At 43.0% G+C, this 26,746-nt stretch overlaps 1 protein-coding gene and 1 long non-coding RNA gene across 2 annotated transcripts in view; both read right to left on the bottom strand.

Moving 5' to 3' along the window:
- The window catches only part of LOC142938635 (uncharacterized), a 366,584-nt gene that overhangs the window by 110,671 nt on the left and 229,167 nt on the right, over positions 1-26,746 (bottom strand). The window lies entirely within an intron of this gene.
- fbxl16 (F-box and leucine-rich repeat protein 16) lies at positions 1,444-20,955 on the bottom strand. The gene is made up of 6 exons (XM_076080018.1): positions 20,248-20,955; positions 13,340-13,582; positions 11,739-12,004; positions 3,838-3,922; positions 2,189-2,252; positions 1,444-1,592 (listed from the first exon to the last, which is right to left on the bottom strand). The coding sequence occupies exons 1-6, from the start codon at positions 20,953-20,955 to the stop codon at positions 1,444-1,446; spliced, it is 1,515 nt and encodes a 504-aa protein (XP_075936133.1).

Below are 26,746 nucleotides of genomic sequence, written 5' to 3'. Positions count from 1 at the left end.
TCCCACAGCCTCCCTTTTTACCGTTTGAAGTAACCTGACCTTAGCAAAGGGGTCACACAATGCATTAGCAGCTTCAGAACCATCACTGAACATCATGTGTTTCTTTCAGTATTTAACAGATGAAAAGAAGAGGAAGAAGGGGTTAATGCCAAGACCAGTTATCCCCCAATTTGGATAAAACTACCTCACCAACATGCCCCCTGCTAACTGAAGTTATTTAGTCCAGAAATACCATCACTGTCACTTTAAGGCCCAAAGTCGCCTTGTTTTCTACTAATTTGTGTTAAAAGCATTTTATCTTCAGCAGAAGCTCTCAAGCCTTCAAGTCAGATGCTTTGTGCACACTTTGCTTTCCATTTGACTGAATGCTTGTTCATGTTGCACGGCCTCTGCAAAACATTTCCCCTTTAGAAACACAACATTCACAGTTTACGACAACTCGTCCTCCAGATCTGTAAATGAAATATGTGTACAAAAAATGTAAGAGAGAGGGAAAAGTGAAGCGACGAGCCAATCGCCTTCAACACACACAAAAAAATGTAAACTGATGTTTTTCAAATATTCTCCTTTGTTTTGTATTGACACGGAAATGGAAAAAGGTAGTGGTATCCCAAAAAGGCGGGAACCTGTGAGTCCATGACCCACACTTCACACAGAGGAAGGGAGAAAAGAGAGAGAGAGAAGTTCCATCCCTGTCATTCACTTCCTGAACTGCACCTTTAGTTCTCTCTGATTACTGTTTCTCCAGCTGGCATTATGGTGTCTCTCTAAACAAGAGAAAGCTAAACCTTTGATACCTTCTAAGAAATAAATATCAGCAGTTATAATACAGAGTGATGGAAATAGAAATGTCAGTACTCATGGCCGTGAGGACTTACATTTGTTTGACTTACCATATACAGTGTGTGTGTGTGTGTGTGTGTGTGTTTACAGTGTATGAGCGCATGTGTGAGTCCCACTGTATCAGCTCAAACACAAGTCTTTATTTCCCTTTTTCTAATTCCTCCATGCTTCATCTGGATATGTCACTCCCTTCAGTATCCATTCACCTAAGAAAAACATCTTAAGTCTTTCGAGAAGCCCTCCTCTGTAAACAAAACCCTTTAGTTGATTCTGAAAAAGAGACTTGCTGTCAGACAAGACGTCACACCAAGCTCTTCACTCCGGCATCTTCTTAAATGAAGCTCAAATGCCACGCCATCATCCTCTGGGTCTGGCATGTACCAACATCTGCCCTTCCTGCCTCTCTGTCCTCCTATGGGTCAGTCTACTCAATGGGGTGTGGAGGAAGACGGGCGGGGAAGGGGGCAGGTAATGAGGAACGTTGTGGCACGGGAGTTCAGTCTCCGGGCTAGCATTTGAGAAAAGAGTGAGGAAGAGGAAGGAGGAGGAAGGTAAAATCATGGCGGTCGGTCGGTTGGTCAGTGGGGTGGGTCGGTGGTCTTACTCAATGACCATGCAGTGGGGCAGATGCTGGGAGTAATATTTGAAGAGCTCGGCGGTGGCTCCGGGGCAATTGGTCAGCTCCAGCTCCTCCAGTTCCTGCAGCTGGATGAGGCCTGACAGGCCGGTGGTGGTCAGCAGGGGGCATCCTGGGGGGGGGGGGGGCACAGCAGGAGGGACAACATTCAGCTGTGGGCTGGGTATACAGCCATAAGATTACAAAGTGTAGTTGCAGTGCTTCTGACAGTTTTCCTCATTATGACTGTGTTGATAATTACTTTCCAATTATTTTCTTGATTGAATTAAATGTCAGGAGAAAATCTACAGAAGAATAGAAATAACATTTAAGGCACACGAGGCGTTTGGCGTGACCGGATGTGGTCATCGAGGCATGCTTTTCTGTTACAGGAGCGGCCACTAGATGGCACTATAAGGCTCCAGAACACAGCACAGAGCAGTACAGCTAATCCACTTAAATACAGTGTAACATGGTTCACCCGGTTCAATTGTATGACGAGGATATTAATGGATTAGCCACAATGTTGCAAGAATAAAATGTGCACTGACACCCTTTTACATGTGTTAAGATTCTCTTTAACATGAATATGTTCTTGCTTCTTAACTCCTTATCTAAAGTCTATATTTAATGTTATGATGTTTGAAACATCTGTGTCAGTGTGTATAGAATCAGCTCAGGTCACAATAGGTCAACAGAAGGAAGCACTATTGGAGGTGTAACTCATACCTGCAAGAGACAGTAGACGAAGACTTCTCATTCCAAACAAATGCTGGAGACCAAAATCTTGCACCTGTGTGTATACACACACACACACACACACACACACACACACACACACACACACACACACACACACACACACACACACACACACACAAAAGCACTATATGAGAAACCCTAATCATTGTGAGTATAAGAGCAACTGACCCCTGACTAAGCTTTGCCCCCCCGCTGCTACTCCGTCTAGCTGTTAGAGCTACGTTACCATGGAGCCCACACTGTCACTACCTCGTGCACTCATGGCTTTCTTTTCTTTTCTTTCCTGAGACCCCGCCCCCTTGCCGGCAACTCTGCCATCTGTGCGTCTCTGATTTTAGTTGTTATGTGTTTTTAATGTTTTTGATGCCTTCTGATTCATGATCATCGGCGTGATCAGACTTTTACGACGAGACCATGGCAACACTTAACAATCGCACTTTAGTTTGCCAGGAGCAAACTGCATCAGTGCGGATGATAAAAACAGGATCATTAAGATGATCAGAAAGGCTGACTCAGTGATTTGCCTTACCCCGGACTCACTTGAGGTCACTGTAGCAAAGAGGCCATGTTTAGAAACATGTTTATTTTGAAGGCCATGTTAATCATGTTTCAGATGGCTTTTCTGGTGTTATTTATTCGTTGTAATGTGTGTCTTGTCTGTATGAGTTGATTTGGTGGCAAATGAGTTTCCCCACTGGGGATTAATAAAGCTTTTCACAGGTTTTTATGTAGAAACGTAACGTTTTAGAAACCTATATCTCCTTCTAACCTCTCCAGGTAACAAGTATCACTGTTACACACTGGTTAAAGGCCCAGTGTGTGAGATTTAGTGGCATCTAGTGGTGAGTTGCAGATTGCATCCAACAACAGGCCCCTCAGCTCACCCCTCCCTTCCCAAGCATGTTGGAGAGCTACGGTGGCCTTCAGCTAGAGAGAGTTATCTTTAGTACAACTAGGAGCTGATCTTATCAATACTCTTTTCTGCATGACTAAATAATTATGTTTAAAAACATACATAGAATTTTAAAAACAAATTCTGAACAGGATTAGAATTTATATTTAAAATAAATCGAATTATTGTTTATAAAGCAGCAACAGTTATGTTTGCAACGTCACTGTATAAAGTCATTCATATCTCACCCCCCCCCCCCCCCCCCCCCCCCAGAAGCTGCTGTGTTTATTATAGTCCAGAAACTGAAAGTTGACTATTTTTCTTTTCTGAGCCTTACTACAAGTTGGACTCCAAATATAAAGTTTGAAATGAAGGAAGTGCTACAGGAAAGCATGAAACTCATGTATCCTGTCAGTAGCATGAAAATGCTCAGCACATCCATTGCAATCTGCTTGTCACATATTATAGTATGTATAGTTTATAGATATAGTATATCCTGCTAGTCATTTCTCAGATACTGTTCATGTTCATTGCCAAGTTGCTTTTCACAGTCTAGAGTCTTGGTTGCTAAATGATCGTAGAACATCGGTTAATCTAAAATACAAGAAAATGCAGGGACTCCTCAAGACTAACTCTCAAGACTTCTTCTTCTATCTTTGTGTGTGTGTGTGTGTGTGTGTGTGTGTGTGTGTGTGTGTGTGTGAGTGTGTTTATTTTGTGTTACCTGACAGCACCAGCGCAGATAGAGGCTCCTTAATGATGACATGGTGGACAAGTAGCCCAACCCGGTGTCTGTGATCCGCACACACCTAAAAGTAGACACAATACACAAGAAAACTGCTGAGTAAACCATGACCTCTCCTGTTTACTATCTCAACTCTGCTCAAATTGAATGTTCAAGATGCAACATTTCAATGACTTTGAAGTACCCAAAAAGACACCAGCTAGGTTATGTATTTTATAGTAAGAAAACGGTTTCTAATGGACACAAAGGGGGCATTGTGCATTTCAGTGGTGGGCCGTCAGGGCCTGCAAGGCCTTCTCTGCTGGCCTAAACAGAATCACAAAGTTATAGCTATTTTATAATTTAATAATTGTTCTTAAATACACTACATGTATTATAATTAATAAAAATATTTTTCCCTTTATCTTATTTTCTCATTGCACAGCTACTGTCTTCCTCAGTTGCTCTGCTTCCAGTGCAGCTTGTTTTAAGTAGAGCTTTTATCCAATCAGATTTCACCTCTCTGTCTCTAGGTAAGAAGAGAGGCCCGAGGCCTGCAGACTCACAAGTGAATCCATGTGCACTTTAAATGAATGGGGACGATATTGTTGATTGTCATAGTGTTCAACCAATCAGATCTTTAGTTTGACATGTTGGGCGTATTCTTTGATGTGTCAGCACCTGCTAGCCGGCCTATAATGACGTCAGCATTACATGCCGCTCAGTGTCCAGGTGCAGCTCTGCCGTGAGGTGCAGAGTGTGCTGTGATTGGTCAGTGGGCGAGCACGTGACTATCGTGAAACGAAACTTAACAGCAGAGGCTTAGTCGGGTAGTGAATCACATCACGTGATGCAGCTCAGCCAATCAAATATGGGCATTCTGACTGAGTGAGCTGTACCACACACCGTGACACAGGGGGCTGAGACGAGGAAAGACACTTCAGAGCAGTACATACAATGTTCAAGTTGTGAAAGTAAAATCATAAGATGATCTCTTTGGGCCGCGACTTGTCATTAAGGAGTGATGGTGGGTCCCACAGCCAGACCAGCTGAGAACCACTGTCCTCCATGAGCGCAGAAAACATTATATTTTCCTGAATATAAGTTTCTGCATTTTCCAAATGCTCTAGTACTATTCAAACGTATTGCAAGTCTCGTACCGAACGGTATGTACATAGGTACGTACATTTAATACGTACATAGTTACAGCCTTAGAAACTAATAATAACTGTGGCACCATGATGTGGTTATAAGGTGGTATTTCAGCTGCAGGACAACAGTGAAGGCCTAGGTATAAAATGCACGGCCCGCCACTGGTGCATTTGTATCACGACGCTGAGGGCCACTGACCATATTTGACGCCCTAAGCAAATCTAGGATTGAGGGATTACGTCCGCACAGCTCTAGATGGCTAGAAGCTAACCGTGCTAACTGTGCTAACAGGAGAGTCGTAGGGTGGGCGCTACACTTTCGCGACAACGCAGACATCGCTATCGGCTGAAGCCGCATTATGAGAGCAGTGCAGAGCAGCGGCCCTGAGCTAACCAGTGAGGCACGCTCACATGCACTAACATGCACTAAAATACATGCACGGCTGCCCTGGCTATGTAAACAAAGCCACACAGAGGGAGAGAGACTCTGCTCAGGTAGACATTACTCCTTTATCTTTACATAGATAGTTGTTTGCTGATATATTGATGCTCTGAATAACGTAGAGAGAATATTTAACCAAATCTGACAAGCAACAGAATATTATAACATATATGAATATCTACAGATATGAAAAAAGTCATGTGATTCCATTTTTGTCATATCAACCAGCTCTAGTTCAGTGTACTCTAATGACCTTCAGTCTCCAGAGCTCAATCTAATAGAGCATCTTCAGGAAAAGATGGAACAGGAGTTTACGAGCATCAATGTGTCCGATAGAAATAGAACCAAAGGCGTACCTAATAAAGAGGCCATGATAAGCCAAAATCGGCACAAATCAGCCCATTGATATATTGCTGGGCTCTAATGACTTCAACATTCAGATGTGGTGGAGTGCATCAATGCTGATGTCATTAGTGTCATCTTGAGAATCACTCTACCACTGGGCCATCATGCTGCAAATATATCATATTTGAAACTGTTAGATCTTAAACAATCGAATCATCTGCTTTTTGAAAGAAAAGGTATTTGTAAAACATTGTCAACTCAATTTTGATATCAATTCTTATATTTGTATTATTATTATTGTTCCCTCGCATTCCACTCTACAACCTTGTTGCTAAAGAAGGCAACATGTGCAAGAGTTAGCATAGTGTTGTCCTCCGTGTAACTGTACAATTTTAGCATGAGTCACTCCAGTACATGAAGGGTTGTGAAAGCCATAACTAATTGCATTTCTTACACAAACCACCATATACACTCTACTTTGAAATACATAGAAATACCCATTATTAGGCACACCTATACAATCAACCAGTTTTCACTCCCAACTCATCAAATACCGAGGCTTGGTCAGTGCCCCTCGGTGTCTGATATTGACACATGGAGGCAGCCTTTCACATCTGTATGAGACGCACGGTGCTTTCATCTAGCTCCAATGTAAACCCATCTGTGTCGTTATTAGACGAACAGAGTAATTGACTTAGTAAAAAGAGCGAGCAGGTCCATGTAAGGTGGGCTGGAAGTGAGGTTGAAAGGGAACAGAAGTTACATGCGTGGGGCAGAATATTAGAAACACCTCTGAATATAATGCAGTCCAACACCATCTCTACCTCTGAGCTCAATGCTGAAACATCATCGAATCAACACCTCTGTGTTCATAAAGTAGACTTTATAGCAGAAGAGATGTATTGAATTTTGTTCAATAATTAGACATTGGGGGGCGACCGTGGCTCACTGGCTTAAGAGGGTTGTCTGGTAACTGCAGGGTCAACGGTTCGATCCTCGACTGGGACGTGTCACGTGTCGTAGTGTCCCTGAGCAAGACACTGCTCCCCGGGCGCCTGTCATTGGCAGCCCACCCATCCCTATATACAGGGATGGGTCAAATGCAGAAGTCAAATTTTGTGTATATGTATATGACAATAAAAAGGGTTTCTATTCTATTTCTATACATGCTCTCTGTTTGTTTGACTTTTTGTTACACTGAACTGAACAAACTAAACTGTTGCTGCAATAAGTGTCTTAGTTATGGCTGGGTGTCTATAGATGCATATACATTTTGGGTCCAGCTCCAGGTTGGAAAAATATTAGGGTTCACTAGCTGCTGTGCTGAAAAATACTTTATCGAAAGTTAAATGTATGTGAGTGTAGAATGCCCAGAATTGCTTACTTTGATTGCTTACTTTGACGCTCATATACTTTCTCAATTACTATTTTCATCAGATACCTTCTCACTCTTAGTAGGGCTGGGAATACTATGACGATACTTGGGTGCAGGTTGGATATGTATTGTGATTCCATATTACAATTTATTGCGATAAATGTTTACTTTAACACAAGACCAGGGGAAAAAGTTGAATCAAACACTCCTAGGTAGGGATGGGTATCGTTTGGGTTTTTTCCGATACCGGTGCTAAAACGATACTTTTAAAACGATACCGGTGCCTAAACGGTGCCTGAACCGATACTTTTTTCTTCAAATTGAACAATATATTAACTGTTTAAAGTATACTATAAATATAAATAAATACAAAACACACACACACTCTGTACACACACTACAGCTTCAAACTTCAACAATTATTTTGCAGAAATATGAGCATATTTGCGTTCTCTGGCAAAATACGACACCTCTCCTGACTAATTTAATTTATCCATCCATCCATTTTCCTCCGCTTATCCGGGGTTGGGTCGCGGTGGCAACAGGCCAAGCAGGCTGACCCAGACTTCCCTCTCACCGGCAACATGTTCCAGCTCATTCTGGGGGATCCCGAGGCGTTCCCATGCCAGCTGGGAGATGTAATCCCTCCAGCGTGTTCTGGGTCTTCCCCGGGGTCTCTTCCCAGTTGGACGTGCCTGGAAAACCTCCAGTGGGAGGCGTCCAGGAGGCATCCTAATTCGATGCCCGAACCACCTCAGCTGACTCCTTTCGACGCGAAGGAGTAGCGGCTCGACTCCAAGCTCCCTCCTGATGACCGAGCTCCTTACCCTATCTCTAAGGCTGAGCCCGGCCACCCTACGGAGGAAGCTCATTTCGGCCGCTTGTCCTTTCGGTCACGACCCAGAGTTCGTGACCATAGGTGAGGGTAGGAACGTAGACCGAGTGGTAAATTGAGAGCTTTGCCTTCCTGCTCAGCTCCCTCTTCACCAAGACGGTCCGGTGCAGCGCCTGCTTTACTGCTGCAGCTGCACCGATCCGTCTGTCGATCTCCCGCTCCATCTTACCCTCACTCGTGAACAAGACCCCGAGATACTTGAACTCCTTCGCTTGAAGTAGGCACTCCGTCCCCACCTGGAGAGAGCAATCCACCAGTTTCCGGCAGAGCACCATGGCCTCAGATTTGGAGGTGCTAACTCTCATCCCCGCCGCTTCACACTCGGCTGCAAACCGCCCCAGTGAATGCTGGAGGTCACGATCCGAGGAGGCTAACAGGACCACATCATCTGCAAACAGCAGAGAGGCGATCCCGAGACCCCCGAACCTGAGGTTCTCCACCCCCCGGCTGCGCCTAGATATCCTGTCCATGAAAGTCACGAACAGGACCGGAGACAAAGGGCAGCCCTGGCGGAGGCCAACACCCACCGGGAACGTGTCTGACTTATTGCCGAGAATGCGGACACAGCTCCTACTGCAGTCGTACAGAGACCGGATCGCCCGTTGTAATGGGTCCGGCACCCCATACTCCCGCAGCACCCCCCACAAGAACCCCCGAGGGACCCGGTCGAAAGCCTTCTCCAAGTCCACAAAGCACATGTAGACTGGTTGGGCAAACTCCCAGAACCCCTCCAGTAGTCTTGCGAGGGTAAAGAGCTGGTCCACTGTTCCACGGCCGGGACGGAATGCGCATTGCTCCTCTTGAATCTGAGGTTCGACAAACGGTCGGAGCCTCCTTTCCAGCACCCTGGCATAAGCCTTCCCCGGGAGGCTGAGTAGTGTGATACCCTGGTAATTCGAGCACACTCTCCGGTCCCCCTTTTTGAAAATGGGAACCACCACCCCGGTCTGCCAGTCCATGGGCACTGATCCCGACCCCCATGCGACATTGAAGAGGCGTGTCAGCCAGGACAGCCCAACTATGTCCAGCGCTTTCAGCATCTCAGGGTGGATCTCATCCACCCCCGGCGCCTTGCCACCGAGGAGCTTTTTGACTACCTCAGCGGCCTCTGCCAGGGATATGGGTGAGCCTCCCCCTAGATCTTCAGGTGCTGCCTCCTCTGCAGAGGACATGTTGGTCGGGTTTAGGAGTTCCTCAAAGTGCTCTTTCCCCCGCCCGACGATGTCCCCTGTCCGGGTCAGCATTCCCCCCCCCCTGCTGAGAACAGCCTGGGGTAAGCCCTGCTTTCCCTTCCTGAGTCGTCGGATGGTTTGCCAGAACCTCCTTGAGGCCAACCGAAAGTCCTTCTCCATGGCCTCCCCGAACTCCTCCCATGCCCGAGTTTTAGCATTCGCGACCACCGCAGCTGCAGCCCTTCTGGCCTGCCGGTACCTGTCAGCTGCTTCGGGAGACCCCTGGGCCAACCAGGCCTTGAAGGTCTCCTTCTTCAGCTTGACGGCTTCCCTCACCTCCGGTGTCCACCACCGGGTTCTCGGGTTGCCGCCACGACAGACACCGATGACCTTCCGGCCACAGCTCCTAGCGGCCGCGTCCACTATAGAGGCTTTGAACATGGTCCATTCGGATTCCATGTCCCCAACCTCCCTCGGGATGTGTGAGAAGTTCTTCCGGAGGTGGGAGTTAAAGACCTCCCGGACAGGGTCCTCCGCCAGACGTTCCCAGTTCACCCTCACTACACGTGATTTAATTAAATTTACTTTTATTTTACCAGTTGGTGGCGGTAATGCGTCAATTCATCATTTGCCAACCGCCACTACACCTCACAGAAGAAGAAGGTTTCGCATGCCTGTGGATGTTGTGCTTATGAGCGCCAGCGCTAAGTACCCGGATGTCGATGGAGGAAGTCAGTAGCCTGCCTGCCGTTTGACAGATCTCGGTCTCGTTTTTTTTATTTTTTTTATAAATCATGGCTGAAGCTTCGCCAGAATGATGGAGGGGTTTGTTTCTAAGCGCGCACACCTCGTCCGGTTGTAATAATATTATGAGTGAGGAGCGGAGGACCGAGGCTGCCAGGACGGAGTCATCAGAGTAGTGTAAAAAAAGTATTTCAATCGGCTCAGGCACCGAAAGGAAGCACCGAAAGGAAGCACCGAAATCTGCGTTGCGTTTCAGTCCGGTAGATACCGGTCGTATAGGAACCGGTGCCATATTAGTTTCCAACCCTACTCCTAGGGCCTTGTATGTCTAAATCAGTGGTTCTCAAACTGTGGGGCGTGCCCCTCTAGTGGGGCGCGGTGGTATAACAGGTGGGGCGCAGGGGGAAATGCAGAATATACCGTATATATTTTTATTTTTTTTAAATTTTTTTTAAAGTAATTAATAAATACATGGCAAAATGTATGGAAGCCCATTTCCGCCACAAATACAGATCCTGTAAGTCATTATAATGAGATACTATCTCAAAATAATGACTTACTATCTCATAATGATGTTGTTTATTTTATTTGATATGGACATCACAGTAGCATTAGAATTGTGACATACATTTATGCACAAAGCCCAGATGCACTGTGTTAAGTGTTTGAAGCGAAATGCTAATTTACAACACCTGTCCACAGGAGGCTTTTTGCCAAATTGTTCCTTTTTGCACAGATATAACTTTATTTGCATTGTTTTAACAAAGTGATTGCACATTTTATTTGTTTTTGTCTGATGGAGTAATCTGGTTTACTTAAAAGTGATTGCAATTTTCTTTATTCTATTATTTGAAAAAGCACAGACGGAGGAGTCACAAAATGTTATTTCAATAAAAGTTCAACATGGACCATTTTGTTACAATTTTGTTGTGGCGGTGGGGCATGAACATTTTTCTTCCTCCAAAGTGGGGCGTGACATAAAAAGTTTGAGAACCACTGGTCTAAATTGATACAGCAAAAATGTGTTTGATTTTCAGCATGTGTGTAGTCAGAGAGTCAAACAAAGTCATTGTCTTGAACTATCCAGCAAGCCAAAAATCAAAGAATAAAGACATTGCCCTCACAGTTTATAAGGGACTCAGTAACTCAATGAATCCAATTAATCTTATTTCCATTATGTATTTTGTGTATACCCTTTGGCAACACTTTATTTAGAAAAATGGGTTTAGTCACGTATATCTACTGTATCCTTCCGCTAACTTTGGCAAGTCGACTGCTAGTTCTCCCCAGCAGCTCAGCATCTGGTCCGTTCTCTTCATACATCCATCTGCTCAATCTGAGCTGCCTGAATGCATTCATCATAGATATCAGGTTATGGGTGCACTGCAGTTAGTGTGGCTGATTTGACCATGGAGATGTGAGCGACAGGTGGCTTGACCGCAGTCGAGCACTATGGGTACTCATGCTGTATTACCGCAATTTGGTACCTGTCCAAGCATTCAGTGCTAGCCATGTTGTCTGCTCTGCTTTTCCTGGCAATGTGTGAAACGCAAAGTGTTCCATACTTTACTGTATGTGTAGTGTTTACCATACTGTGTGTTTAATATGTGACTGTGCAGGTCGTATCCCTGTGGATCTCGAAGAGTTTGTTTACTTCAATTGAAGTAATTGTTGACTTGAGTACAGTTTTTAGCTCCTCTAGCTCCCTTCTGCACATATCAGGCTCTATCACAGGCATTTCGCAGGGATGAAAGCACAGGACCACAAACGCACTGACCTGTCCAACACCAGTTCTTCCAGTTTGTGAAGGTCACAGGCAATGTACTCCAGGGCCATGTCAGTGATCCGAGGGCACCAGGACAAGTCCAGAATGCGGAGCTTACGCAGATTCTCAGCAACCAGCTCCACGCCGTCGTCAGTGATCTTGGAGCAGCCAGAGAGGCTGAGGGCAGTCAGGTTGGGAAGGCTGTGCACCATGTTCACCACACCGTGATTGGTGATCTCCCAGCAGGAGTGAAGCCGCAGAGTGTGGGTGGTGTAGCCCTGGGGGTGGAAGGTCATTTTAGTTTATTTGATTATGTAAGTGAAAGCCTTTTAGTGGAATAAATTCTACTTCTGCATGGCTCTCTAACTTAAAATATATGAATATGTTACGCTTGTGGCACCATCCGTTTTTCATGTATAAACCATCCACCCATTAAACCTCTCAAAATAAATCTGATGAAAACTTTTCGTGGACACTAAAATCAGAAACCTTCCACCATATTCATTTCATGCATCATTTAACTTGACCTCTGTCAAGTTTGATTCGGGCTGAGCACAGAAGTGCCGTGGCCCAATGGTCCCTGGTACTGAAGGTCAGGGGAACCTATTGTTTTTGTAGATATTATACGGCGGTTACAGCTGATAATGCCGTCACGACCAACAGCATCGTCTTGCACCTTTAAGAACAGGTGAGTTCATTTTTATTTTACAAACATGTTTGAAGACTTTAGGAAGCACAAAATATTATGAAAGGTTGCATCCACATTCGAACTAGTAAGCATTTTTTTGAGGTGCCCGAAAACACACAGCTTTACACATGCATCAGAAGGGGCGAGACTTCATATCTGATATGGGTCTTGGGAGTGGGTGTGCTAAAGTAGCTCAAGGGTGCACCCAACAAAATATCCCCACCTTTCAAATTTTTGGTATATCTACAAATTTGTAACATCTCCAGACTTAAAAAAAAGCCTCTTCAAGCCACACCGTGAGTCCAACAGGAAATCAGCCATTTTAAATGCCGTTTATTTTGCAAAGTGAACCTTTTCACAGCTGTTGTACTTTAATGAACTCCTCCTTGAGGATTAACCTGAGCAACTTCAAATTTGGAAGGTGACATCTTAAAATGTTTACAATGCTAAATTGCAAATCTTTTCAGTTCATGGCCCTTGATGTGGCATGGCTGTCAATTTTGCCCTAAACATGAAATGGGAAGTCGTCATAACTCAACTTTACATTGTCCAATCTGCTCCAAATTGCTGGATGAGTCAAGACCTGAAGACGTATACATAGAGCTGAGGGAAACTAATGATAATGCTGTGTAAGATTGTCACTACCACTGCTCCTTATCACTTTAATATAAAATATTGACTAGTGCATTTTTCAACCAAACCAGTACCTCCCCCAATGTCAGCTGGGATCGGCTCCAGGCCCCAGCAACCCTCTAGGATGAATGGGTCTAGCTAATGGATGGATGACTGAATACAAACGTCAAGGAAAGGAACATATACTGTGTGTCAATTGAAAAACAGAATTCTTGAGATCCACAATGAGATGTGAGAGGTGTGTGGATGTGAACAGTAAAGAACCAAGCTGGTTTCTCTTGTGGCACTTTACCTGTTTGGCTGTGAAGTAGGCCATGGCCGTGTCAGTGACGTGGTAGGCCTGCAGGCTCAACTCTGATAGGTTGGGCAGGAGCTGTGAGATAGCAGCAATGGCGTCATCTGCCACATTGATGCAGTCACTGACGCTGAGGGAAGTTAGTCGGGCATTCAGACTGGACCACAGGCCGGCCTCTGTGAAGTCGTTGCAGCCTGACAGTTCAAGGTGCATCAGGCCTTGCATTTGCTCCAACATGACCTGCAACATCAAGGACACCAGTTTGACTTACTGATGTAGCTGCTGAGATGTGGTTACAGAGAGATAATGAGTACAGAGATAACAAGAGGATTGACAAAATTAAAATAATGAAAAGGTTGCTCTTGCGCAGCATTATACATAAACAAGTCTTTTAACATGGTATTTGATCAAACACAGGAACCCCACTTGAAGCTACATTTGGTAACTTTAATGAAAATAACTTTTTGTCATATTTGCTGCCACTAAATCCTGACAGTAGTACATGAGACACATGATCTGTGAAAAATATGTCAAATGTTATTAGGAGCAGGAAAAGGAGGCAGATGAAGCTGATTGTTTCACAGATCACAGATTATCTGTCCAGCAGGATATAGTTTGAGTTTGAGCGAATAAACTTAGCGTCTACAGTTGTACAATGTTGTTATCAGCATGTACAGCTGTATTCAATGTCTAGCTCCTATTTGATGAGTCAGTGTGTCTTAACAATAGAGGTGAAACCCAAACCCAGTGATCATGCTTGAAATGGTTAATGGGCAGTTACTGCGAGTTCTTTGTTATGCTGTCACTCATGATGACACGCCCCTCTCAGTTGATACCATGCCCCCCACATTAGATCAGGGTCAAAAGTCTGAACTGAAAAAAACGATCTGAACTGAAAAAAAGATTTGAAACCGAAAAAAAAGATATGAATCTGAAAATATAAAATCTGAAACTGAAAAATATAAGAACTCAAATATCAAAATATATATGAAAGTGAAAAATGAAAAAAGAAAATGTATTCCAAAAAATTCCAGAACTGAATCAAAATTATATTCAACCCAAAAAAACTTATTTTTATTTTGGATACACTGCTGTATTTTTCAATGTTCAAGACCACAACTTGAACTTTCAGGTTCAAATTTTTTTTTCAAATGAAAAAAACTTTTTACCTGGATTTAGCTCCATACTAGTACTAGTCATTTTTTATTCCGTCGCCATTCATACAGTAACCTGTTCATCGTCCATTCATACAGTAACCTGTCCATCGTCATTCATACAGTAACCTGTCCATCGTCCATTCATACAGTAACCTGTCCATCATCATTCATACAGTAACCTGTCCATCGTCCATTCATACAGTAACCTGTCCATCGTCATTCATACAGTAACCTGTCCATCATCATTCATACAGTAACCTGTCCATCGTCCATTCATACAGTAACCTGTCCATCGTCATTCATACAGTAACCTGTCCATCATCATTCATACAGTAACCTGTCCATCGTCCATTCATACAGTAACCTGTCCATCGTTATTCATACAGTAACCTGTCCATCATCATTCATACAGTAACCTGTCCATCGTCATTCATACAGTAACCTGTCCATCGTCCATTCATACAGTAACCTGTCCATCATTATTCATACAGTAACCTGTCCATCATCATTCATACAGTAACCTGTCCATCGTCATTCATACAGTAACCTGTCCATCATTATTCATACAGTAACCTGTCCATCGTCCATTCATACAGTAACCTGTCCATCGTCATTCATACAGTAACCTGTCCATCATCATTCATACAGTAACCTGTCCATCGTCCATTCATACAGTAACCTGTCCATCGTTATTCATACAGTAACCTGTCCATCATCATTCATACAGTAACCTGTCCATCATTATTCATACAGTAACCTGTCCATCATCATTCATACAGTAACCTGTCCATCGTCCATTCATACAGTAACCTGTCCATCGTCCATTCATACAGTAACCTGTCCATCGTTATTCATACAGTAACCTGTCCATCATTATTCATACAGTAACCTGTCCATCATCATTCATACAGTAACCTGTCCATCATCATTCATACAGTAACCTGTCCATCATTATTCATACAGTAACCTGTCCATCATCATTCATACAGTAACCTGTCCATCGTCATTCATACAGTAACCTGTCCATCGTCATTCATACAGTAACCTGTCCATCATCATTCATACAGTAACCTGTCCATCGTCATTCATACAGTAACCTGTCCATCGTCCATTCATACAGTAACCTGTCCATCATCATTCATACAGTAACCTGTCCATCGTCCATTCATACAGTAACCTGTCCATCGTCATTCATACAGTAACCTGTCCATCGTCCATTCATACAGTAACCTGTCCATCGTCCATTCATACAGTAACCTGTCCATCATCATTCATACAGTAACCTGTCCATCGTCCATTCATACAGTAACCTGTCCATCGTCATTCATACAGTAACCTGTCCATCGTCATTCATACAGTAACCTGTCCATCGTCATTCATACAGTAACCTGTCCATCATTATTCATACAGTAACCTGTCCATCATTATTCATACAGTAACCTGTCCATCGTCCATTCATACAGTAACCTGTCCATCGTCATTCATACAGTAACCTGTCCATCATCATTCATACAGTAACCTGTCCATCGTCATTCATACAGTAACCTGTCCATCGTCATTCATACAGTAACCTGTCCATCGTCCATTCATACAGTAACCTGTCCATCGTCATTCATACAGTAACCTGTCCATCGTCATTCATACAGTAACCTGTCCATCGTCATTCATACAGTAACCTGTCCATCGTCCATTCATACAGTAACCTGTCCATCGTCATTCATACAGTAACCTGTCCATCATTATTCATACAGTAACCTGTCCATCGTCCATTCATACAGTAACCTGTCCATCGTCCATTCATACAGTAACCTGTCCATCGTCATTCATACAGTAACCTGTCCATCGTCATTCATACAGTAACCTGTCCATCGTCATTCATACAGTAACCTGTCCATCGTCATTCATACAGTAACCTGTCCATCGTCATTCATACAGTAACCTGTCCATCGTCATTCATACAGTAACCTGTCCATCATTATTCATACAGTAACCTGTCCATCGTCCATTCATACAGTAACCTGTCCATCGTCATTCATACAGTAACCTGTCCATCGTCCATTCATACAGTAACCTGTCCATCGTCATTCATACAGTAACCTGTCCATCATCATTCATACAGTAACCTGTCCATCGTCCATTCATACAGTAACCTGTCCATCGTCATTCATACAGTAACCTGTCCATCATCATTCATACAGTAACCTGTACTAGTACTAGTTTTTCCTTACAAACGTCATCCCTCATTACAGGCTAGATTTTATAAAGCCTGAACACGGAGAGGAACTACAGAAGTTTAGTTTTTTCTCAGACCACTCGAATTAGAAACGGATGAATCGTTACTCTGGGATTTTTGACCACTGACGCCAAAAATAAATTGCCTTCCCCAGTCCTCGCTACTTAGCATCATAAAAAGTACATAAACAAGAATATTCTCCCTCTGGGCACCCAAAAGTGGAGCCTGGTGGATAAACTGAATGACAACATAATAAAATAATAGTTATAAACACTTAAAAATGTCATATCTGCTTACAACTTTATAAACCATTCATTATATATATGTATACAATATCCGTTTGTATTATCTTGCACATTATGCAGCATAAATGCCTCTTGTCTGTGTTATGGTAACAGAGCATTTTACATCTGAAGACAATGATTCTTCCTTCTTATTCTCTCTTGAAACAGTTACATACTGGCTCTGGCCTGTTGTCTCAATTGAGAGGCCACGTTTCTGTGAAGAAAGGTGGCATCATCCATTTATGAACATTATTGAACTAAAAAAATGCCAGAACGAAAAAAGAATTACCTGCAAAACATTGTTTTTGTGAAAACAAGCAGGATGAAATAGCATTACATAACACAAAGAGAGCTGAGTTAGAATTTTACAATATTGTGCACTCATCTAACTTTTGCTTTTTTACTTCTTCTCTTTTTCTAAATGGAATTCTCTTGTTCAAGGTGCAAGAAAATGGTAATGCACAAATCATAACCCTGCAACAGCAAAGTCCATATATAGATTATGCATTCAACAACTCCAGCTTTCTCCATGGCAACCATCCTCTCATCCCAGAATAGCCGCCTAGCCTAGCAGGTTTGAAGAGCCATCTGAAAAACAACTCATCTGAAAGGCACCTCATGCCTCTTTTGTTCCTATGAAATATGACAGCATAAAGGCAGAGATCTTGAGAAATGAAGTCAAAGAAGAATCATAGTGTATTCACATGTTTTGCCACTGCTGTGTAAAACTATGTATTATCATAACAAAAACAGCAGGTACATGCTGGCTACATATCCAGTTATACAGTATACAGACTGAACCAAAGACAGACGGATAACAGGTTTAACTCTCCTGTGTTCTCCGGGAAATGTCTTCGGCTTTTATCCCACTAGTGATGACACTAAAGTGGAATAACATTGACATTGAGGAGGGTTGAAATAAGCTGTAGGCCTTTCTTAATGGCTCCCATTTTTTCACTGCACTATTAATTCCATCAGTAACAGTCTCTCTCTTTTTCTCATCAACACCAACATAATTTGAATTCTCAAATTATTTTCTATCTTTATTTGCAATCAATTTACAGCTAACGTTAATGAAACTGAACATTTCCTTTATACGTTCCAAATTAAAAGCCTCAGAAGAAACATTGTGCTTGTGCCGCTGGAATGCTTTTATTGTGAAACATCTGTGCAGAAAGTGTTGGGTTCCATTGACCGTAGCTTAACATTAACAGCTACAAATAAAAGTCAAACTGAACACGGTCATGCTCCCAACTCGTCAAATTCTGACGCTTGGTCAGTGGCCCTACACTCTACGTACCTTAATGACTTAAAATGCTCTAGGTAACCCCATGACGCTCTAGGTAACCCTATGATGCTCTAGATACCCCTAACCCTAGGACGTTCTAGGTACCCCTATGACGTTCTAGGTACCCCTAACCCAGGCATGTCCAAAGTCCGGCCCGCGGGCCAATCACGCCCGAGGTCAGATTTTATATGGCCCGCGCCTTCTGTCTTAAAATGCATTACTTATGGCCCGCCAGCACAGTGAAAACGGAATGAATAAATCATACAAATTCAACATGCAATTCCTCTTTTTACCTCATGGTGGCAGCACCACGCTGTAACTGTCTGGCTGTTTGAAATTGGCTCTGACCCTTGAACTGTCATGCTATGGCAAGTAAAAAAAGGAAAGTCTATAACGAGGGCCGCCGCTTCCAAGGAGAGGTGGAGATCGCAATATTTTTTTCACCGAAAACCGAAACAACTGTGTCTGCCTAATTTGTCATGAGACTGTTGCCTTGTTTAATTAAGGAATATAATGTAAAGAGACACTACGAGACCAAACATGCTAATGCTACAACAAGCTATCAGAGCGACCATGCTAGAAAAGTGAAGCAACTCCAAGATAACTTGGCCACACAGCAGCGGTCCTTTTCACATGAAAACATCATCAAAGTAAGCTACGAAGTGGCTATGTTAATTGCTAAACATGACAAACATTTTACGGAAGGTGAGTTTATCAAAGACTGTGTTATGAAAATAGCAGAAAACATTTGCCCCGAGAAGAAGACAGAGTTTGCTAATGTTTGCCTGGCTCGTAACACTGAAGAGCTATCATCTGATATTAAGAGACAACTTGATTGTTTTTCGTTAGCCTGTTTCATGTGTGTTGAACTTAAATGTTAGACAACTTTTCATTACCCTCACTAAGTCATATTTAAGATTGTCTTGAGGTGAGAATATTGATCGGTTTCTATGTAATTAGCTTTTAGATGGCTTGTTCTTTGTGTTATCTGACTTTCAAGATGTGAAAGAAAGGCAGAATAGTTGTTGAGATTTGTTAACACCTGAATGCTTACATTTGGTTACATTGATATTTGCTGTCATTGAAAATAAAATGATCAAATAACAATGTATGTACAGGCTACTTGTATTGTTTAAAATAATGTCAACAGGGACTGTTGGCCCTTGGGCATTTTCACATTATCAAATCTGGCCCTCTTTGAAAAAAGTTTGGACACCCCTGCCCTAACCCTATGGTGTTCTAGGTAACCCTATGACATTCTACGTAACCCTATGATGCTCTAGATACCTCTAACCCTATGATGTTCTAGGTACCCCTTTGATGCTATAGGTACCCCAATGACACTCTAGGTAACCCTATGAAGCTCTAGGTAGCCTAATCAGGTATACCTATGCAACCACACTACTAGTTTACACTGGAGTTAGTTGAAAGCCTAGTGCATCTCATACAGACGCTAAAGGGTGCCTCAGTGTGTTCATATCAGATGCCATGGGGTACTTGCCAAGCGTTGGTATTTGTTAAGTTGGGCGTGAGAACTGGTTGGAAAAAAGATTGGAAATAACGAATGAATGAAAACAGTATTTGTGTTAACGAGAGAGTCAGAGCATTAAAGTGGTGAGTATGTTATGAATAAGATGTTGTACTGATGAAATAAGGGCTGAAGAAATGGAAACTTTACAACTTTTTCAAGGGAACAGGAAAACATGGAAGAAGTTTTGAGTTGCGATCAGAAGGCAGAAAGGATGTGTCTCTGTCCACAAATGACCATATTGCTGGCTGCTCACGTTTGTTCCTGACCTGTGCCACTACTTTGTTGTCTCAATTGCTGCTGACACTGTAAGAACTTGAACTAGCCGCCATGTATAACTTAGAATCAGCTCAGATCTGGGGAAATCAACATCAAATAACCTCTGTCTTTTCCACACACAGACATTCGGACTCACCTCCAAACCGGCATCTGTGATGGTGGACCTCTTGAGACTGACTGAGCGAACACCTTTCTTGGACAGCGGGTAGTTGTCGATAAACTCACAAATGTCCAGGTCTGAGACACCCACTAGGCAGAAAGACTGGAAGCCACGCAAGGCGAAGGCCTGCAGACTGACAAACTCCTTCTCCCCATTAGGCAGTAGGGTATATAGCTCCTTGGCATGCAAGATGGGTGTCACGCCCTCCCAGAACTTGGGCTGGTAGAGCACCTTGCGCCATGTCTTACATACCTGCGCCAGCACACATTTTTCAGCTGTAGTGAAGTACCAGAGCAATCGGTTGAGCAACTTCTCATCCAGGACAAGCTGGCGTTCCAGCAGCATGGGCTTGGGCAGACTGAGAGGGGGAAGCTGACGAAGGGACGGCTTCAAGCCCACCAGAGGCTTTCCAGGCTCCATGTCAGAGCCCAAGAGAGAGGCTGCTGAGTTGAGCATGCCAGGGCCATCCAGGTGATGGTGGTGGTGGTAGGGAATGGAGGACGGTGGAGGAGGCAGGATGGAGGGTACCGAGGAGGACTGGCACAGACGGTTCTTGGCAGCAGGTGTCCCCTTGGTGATACTCGCACTGCCTAGACCGTTAGGCTGGCTCGGAGGCAACTTCACCATGCCGTTGCGAGTCACGCAGGGAGACTTCAGCTCGCTGGGGGTGGTCATGTTCAACATTGGGAACCTGGTGAAAGAGAAAAGTGTAACAGCGTGCTTTAAAACAATGAAAACTTGTATGCTAAGTCTAATTTATAAAGAGCCGGGGTGTGAAAATACTATAGTGCTTTGAAACTGTGATAAGATTAATAATATCCAAGCAAACATTTAGCTTCCAATCAATATCGTAGTGAAAACAACAAGAATCCAATCCTTCTGTTGAAATCAGATGAGATGTCACCTGAAGTATCCGCTTTGTGTGACAAAAGAACTCTGTATATAGCCAAACTGTTCTGTCAATTAACTTTTTTCTCTGTGTGGTTTATAGACAAGTTATAGACAAACTTTACTTTCCTGGACAACAGTATTGCAGCAAAGTGTTTTAATAAACTTTCTACCACACTGCATCTTAGTTTTAGAATTGCAAGAATTCTCTTTAAGGAGTGGGTGGCCAAGAAAGTTGAGGATCATTTGCCCAAACTTCAATGCCATAGCATATGTACGGTTTCTTTGGTATTTCTAAAGAGTTTTGTTTTTTAAAAGCTAATTTGCAGAGCTGGAACAGCCCACGCTCATGTGTGTCCCTGCTCACATCAAAGTCCACAACAGTAGTGTGGTGGAGCTTATGAAAATATTGCAACAAAGTCTTTATAGAGCTACTCATGTTAAAAACAAGTCCAACTGGTGAATGTCAGATTTCAGATTAAGCTAACATACTGAACTACCATTGAAGTGGTTTTCATTACTGTACCAGGTGTTTATATTTCTCTGTGTGTAGTTGAGATCAAAATGAAGGCTGACTTTTAAGATTGGTGTGGTCCAAGCAAGGGCACCAGAGGTGGAGAATGGTTCATTAAAAAAGTTGTAAGACAAAAACAGGACAACTCCAAGACTTGTCAATCACAAGGTAGCCCCACCCTAAAGCATCCCCTGCGTTATGGTCTGTTTGACTCTCAATGGACCATAATTTACGAAATAAACATCATGCTGTATTGAAGAAGACTTGAAACTAGAGATTGAGACCATGAAGTGAGAAGTAGAGTCATTTTCTCATAGACTTTTAGACAACCAGAGGAGTCGCCCCCTGATGGACATTAGAGAGAATGCAGGTTTCAGACATGAAGCATTGGCTTCACTTTTCAGACTGTCTGGTCCAACACTTGCCTGGTAGCCGTTTATTCAATTTACTGCTCTCCTCTGGTTACATTGATCAGGGCAACCTTTTGAACTTCCGACAAGTAACTAGTCAAACCTGTTACCGCTTTTCATAGAACCATAATGTTTTACCGAGCTTTTAGTTCGGATTAGCAGGAGACAGAGCTATTTAACAGGCCGGAGCGGCCATTAAATTGCCACAGCAGGGATTTCAAACTAAACTTCGATCAATACATCTGGCGAACGTCCACTCAGTAGTCAACAAGATGGATGAGCTGCTGCTTCTCAACAGACCAAACAGACTTTTGCAGACCTGTCGCCCTGTGCTTCACTGAACCCTGACTTGGTGAGCACTTCCCGGACACTTCACTCCACCTGCTGAGCTTGCAACTCCTCAGAGCAGACCTCAGTAAAAAAACTTTCAAAATACATACATATTAAGTGTTCCACCAGGGATAATAACACACTGGACCACTGCTGCACTACATTAAATGATGCCTATCAATCTGTCCCCTGTGCAGCTTTGGAACTCTCTGATCAATATCTGGACCACCTTCAGGCAGAAACTCAAATCTGCTAAGCCTGTGGTCAAGACTGTGAGGAGATGGAGCAACTAGGCAAAGCTGAAGTTACAGGCTTTGTCTGCACTCAAAGTGTTTTTGAAGCTGCAGGTCAGGGGCGTCGTTAGGCCTATTTTAGGGGGGCTGAAGCCCACCTAAAATGTTCTTCAGCCCCCCCAAATAATTTGGCATTATTGGCTTTAAAAAAAAAAAATCTCACATGGACAAGTTATTTATAACTCTAAAATGCTACATATGTGCGTGCGTTCTGGTTTGTATGTTTTCTCCCCCTTCAAATTACAATCCAATAGCCTATCATCATACTTAACGATATAAACCCCGGGCACTCGGACCTTGGGGAGGCTGCTGCGTGCATGTTTTTTTTCCCATTGAATGGCATATTTGACACTGAACTAGTTCATCTTTATCTCAGTGATAGTGTCCAAATGAGCATAAAATATCACTGGTATGTAAAAACTACACGTAAATGTTGATCAAAATCGTATTCTCTTCTGCTCATAATAAAACAAGTAAACAACTCAAAAGTTGACACTGTCAGGTCCATTCTTCATCCATTGTGTGCGGCCTTTAAGAATTAGGATTTGGGAGTGACGCGGATATGAAAGCTAGTTTATCCGTCTTTCCTTTACAAGCAGGAAAATTATTTCTCTCTCTTTATTTGAGAAAAGTTCATATTTGTGTTGTCAAATTTCACTATGACCCTGCAATTCTGTCTCTTGTGTTATTATATACTGAATGCAAGCAAAACTACAGAGCAAAATCACACTCTTTCTGATTGAACCAATCTATGAACTGTCTGAAACAATGGATATCCACAGCCCCAGATGGGCCCCAAAAATAAACTGCTACGTGCGCAAACATGCCCCTATCCTTGGGGCTAAGCCCACCCTTTCTTTGAATCCTAGAAACGCCCCTGCTGCAGCTACAGACCTGGATGAACTCCCTGACAGAAGTCAGACAGTTTTGTCAGGACAACAGTTCTACAGTAGTGGGGACGGACTTATGTGCAACCAGGCCAGGAAGACACTGACTAAGGAGGTCAGAGTAGGAAAGAGCAGCTATACTCTGAAAAGTTGCAAAACAAGACCCTGCGTCGATGTGAAGAGGCCTGCAGGACACCACCAGCTACAGGAGTAGCTGCACATCCATCACTGTCACCAAACAGGACAGGAACAGGCTACAACGGACAGTCAGGACTGCAGAGAACATTATTGGTGGCAGCCAAGGACTGATACACCTCCAGAATCAGGACACATCACTGCAGACCTTCTTACCCTGAACATAACCCGTTTCAGCTTCTCCCATTTGTAGGTGCTCCAGAACACCAAAATAACCAGATATTTGAACAGTTTCTTCCTGCAGGCCGTCACTCTGATGAACACTAACATCAGTCATACACTGTCAATAATCCTCTATCTCCAACATATCTACTGCTAATGTACAGGTCATCATTTTACAGTTTTAATGCATAATTTGCTTTTGATAAGTACATATCATCTGTCATTGTCTGTATAAATCCTCTACGTTGTACATTCAGTATACAAACATCTTAACCTCAATCATTGAGTCCAAGGATATCCATGCAGTATTTATTTCTTTGCACTTTTGTTTCTTTACAACACTTGACTTGTATATAGATGTTTTATTTATTATTTTATATATATACAATATTCATAAAAACACCTATTTATTTACTACCTGTGTACATAACAGTACATACCAGTCTATTCTTTACCTTTATTTGTTGTCCTTGTCCCTAGCTTTTATTTTCTATTTCTGTGTAAGGACATGGTGAGAGATGCAAAACAAATGGAGCCAACTTCCTTGAATGACAGACTTTGCTAAATACAGCTGATTCTGATTCTTCTCTTTTGTTGTTTGCATTCAACAGAGCTGGACGTTGTATCCAAGTGAAAACACATCACAGTGTAAATGAATGCTGAGGCCTCATCGAGTCTGTTCTCTGTGATCTCACTGTATCAGCAGCAGGGGGACAGACAGCTCACAGGCTCAGAGCGCTCAGTTATGTAACATGTTGACTCCAGGGCTTCACACACAACAGCATCTCTCTGGCACACTCTACTGATACAAGCAGCTGCCCTATTGACAACTGCTACATCCCCTTACGCATGCAGCTACATACACTGCATGTACATACTGTCTATAAGTTATCAACAGCGCTTTTCAATTCGACTATATCTGGTAGCATTTTACGATTTATCACTTTCAAGTATTTGTTGTCGGTCCCTTAGCAGATGGCGAGTGTCTCTGCCTCTGCTGTAGCATCAGCGAGGTTCATCCATTACATAATACAACACGGCTGTCAACTATACTGGCCACAGCTAGCAATGCGAAAGGTTTCTAAAGAGCAGACATGTTTCAGAGCAAAGTCGGGCTGAACCATCAGGGAACAGATGACGAAGATATTCATAAATAGGCCTCCTTTAAGCCTCCTTGCTGAATAAGCCCAGTCTGCTCTGATTCGCCTGAGAGAAAAATAAGGTGTACCTTTACAAAGGTAGTGAAGCTGTGGGCGGTTTATTGTAATGAGCCTGCATGTGACATAGGAAGGAGATTTAAACCGGATTGGCTTGTGGAATTATGTTTTCTGAACTAGGCAGCCCACAAAAAACTGACTGAGCGTCTTATTTCTCAGATTGTTGGTAATAGACTCTCCAGATACACAAACTATGTGCACAAGCACTGCAAACGTCCGTTTTTCATATGTTCCCTCCATTTACAGAACAGATTTCTGTTCTTTAAATTCTGAAAATTAGCACATAATAAAAAGAGAATTCCTCAATTGCATATTAAAAGAAACATTTTCAGAAAAAAATATATAATTGTCGTAATGTAAATAATCAACTGGGGCAGTTCCATGCTGGTATCAATTAGTTAAATGTTTTACCCTATTCCCCCCTTACCAGCCTGCAAAACAGCACAGAGAAATATGCTTTCTATAAGTGCTGTGTAACGACAACTCACCAAACACACAGTGCATCACAGACTGGGTCTAATCAGAAGGAATTCTGCGAAAAGGTTGAGCAGCTTTAATATTTCATAGCCAGAAGCATGAAACAACTGATGATCAAGGATACACATAACCAACACAGACTTGATATTAAGCACTGTTCTTTGTTATATCCTGTTGATACTGATCAAATGTGTGGCAACAATCTTTACCAAATCAGAATCATGTGTCATGTGTCATGAATTCCCCTTCATATTAGTTTTTTCATCCTGTCTGCTTGTTTTATTAAATCTCCTGTCATTTCAGATCCTACCACCTGATCATCTCTCATTCCCCTCACCTGGTCCTCCACATCCTTCTCACCTGCAGTCCATTCCCTCATTAGCCCTCACTATTTAGGTCCCCTCACTTGCACTTGTTCCCTGCCAGATTGTCTTGTGTGTTATTGGCAAGTTCTCCGGCGTACCTTTATATTGTTCATGATCTGCCTGTTCCGACCCTGTATGCCTGCTTTTCGACCTTGGATTTTTGCCTGCCCCTTATTGGATTTGTTCGCCTGTTTGACTGACCTCCAGGTTTTGACCCTGCCTGAACTCTAGTAAAAGAACTGAATTTGTATCTTGTCTCCGAGTTGTGCTTTTGGGTTCTAGTATCTGTAATCCTTACATCATGTAGGAAATGCTTCCCCTGTTTTAACTCCTAGATTCCATCACTCCCTCTGTACTGTATGTCAGATCCCTGGTCTGAATAGAAAACCGCCATATGCTTTGATTACATATATATATATAAACTGTTGGATCACCTTTCAGTCTTTTTAAATTTGATAAATGTGCTACTAATATATTTTAAAAATACGATAATTTATTTCTTCCATTCATATATTTATGCCTAGTCTGTTATGTTTCATGTTTATACCACCTCAAGCTCAACCTGGACAAAACCGAGCTACTGTTCCTCCCGGGGAAGGGTTGCCCGCACAGAGACCTATCCATCACCATTGACGATACCGTGGTGACGCCAACTCGGACTGCGAGGAACCTGGGTGTGATCCTGGACGACCAATTATCGTTCTCAGCAAACATTGCATCGGTTACACGCTCCTGCA

The sequence above is a fragment of the Anarhichas minor genome, unplaced genomic scaffold (assembly GCF_050575085.1).
Source record: "Anarhichas minor isolate MPS153535 unplaced genomic scaffold, ASM5057508v1 ptg000007l, whole genome shotgun sequence".
Classification (NCBI taxonomy): domain Eukaryota; kingdom Metazoa; phylum Chordata; class Actinopteri; order Perciformes; family Anarhichadidae; genus Anarhichas; species Anarhichas minor.
This window is presented reverse-complemented; position numbering and strand designations above follow the sequence as displayed.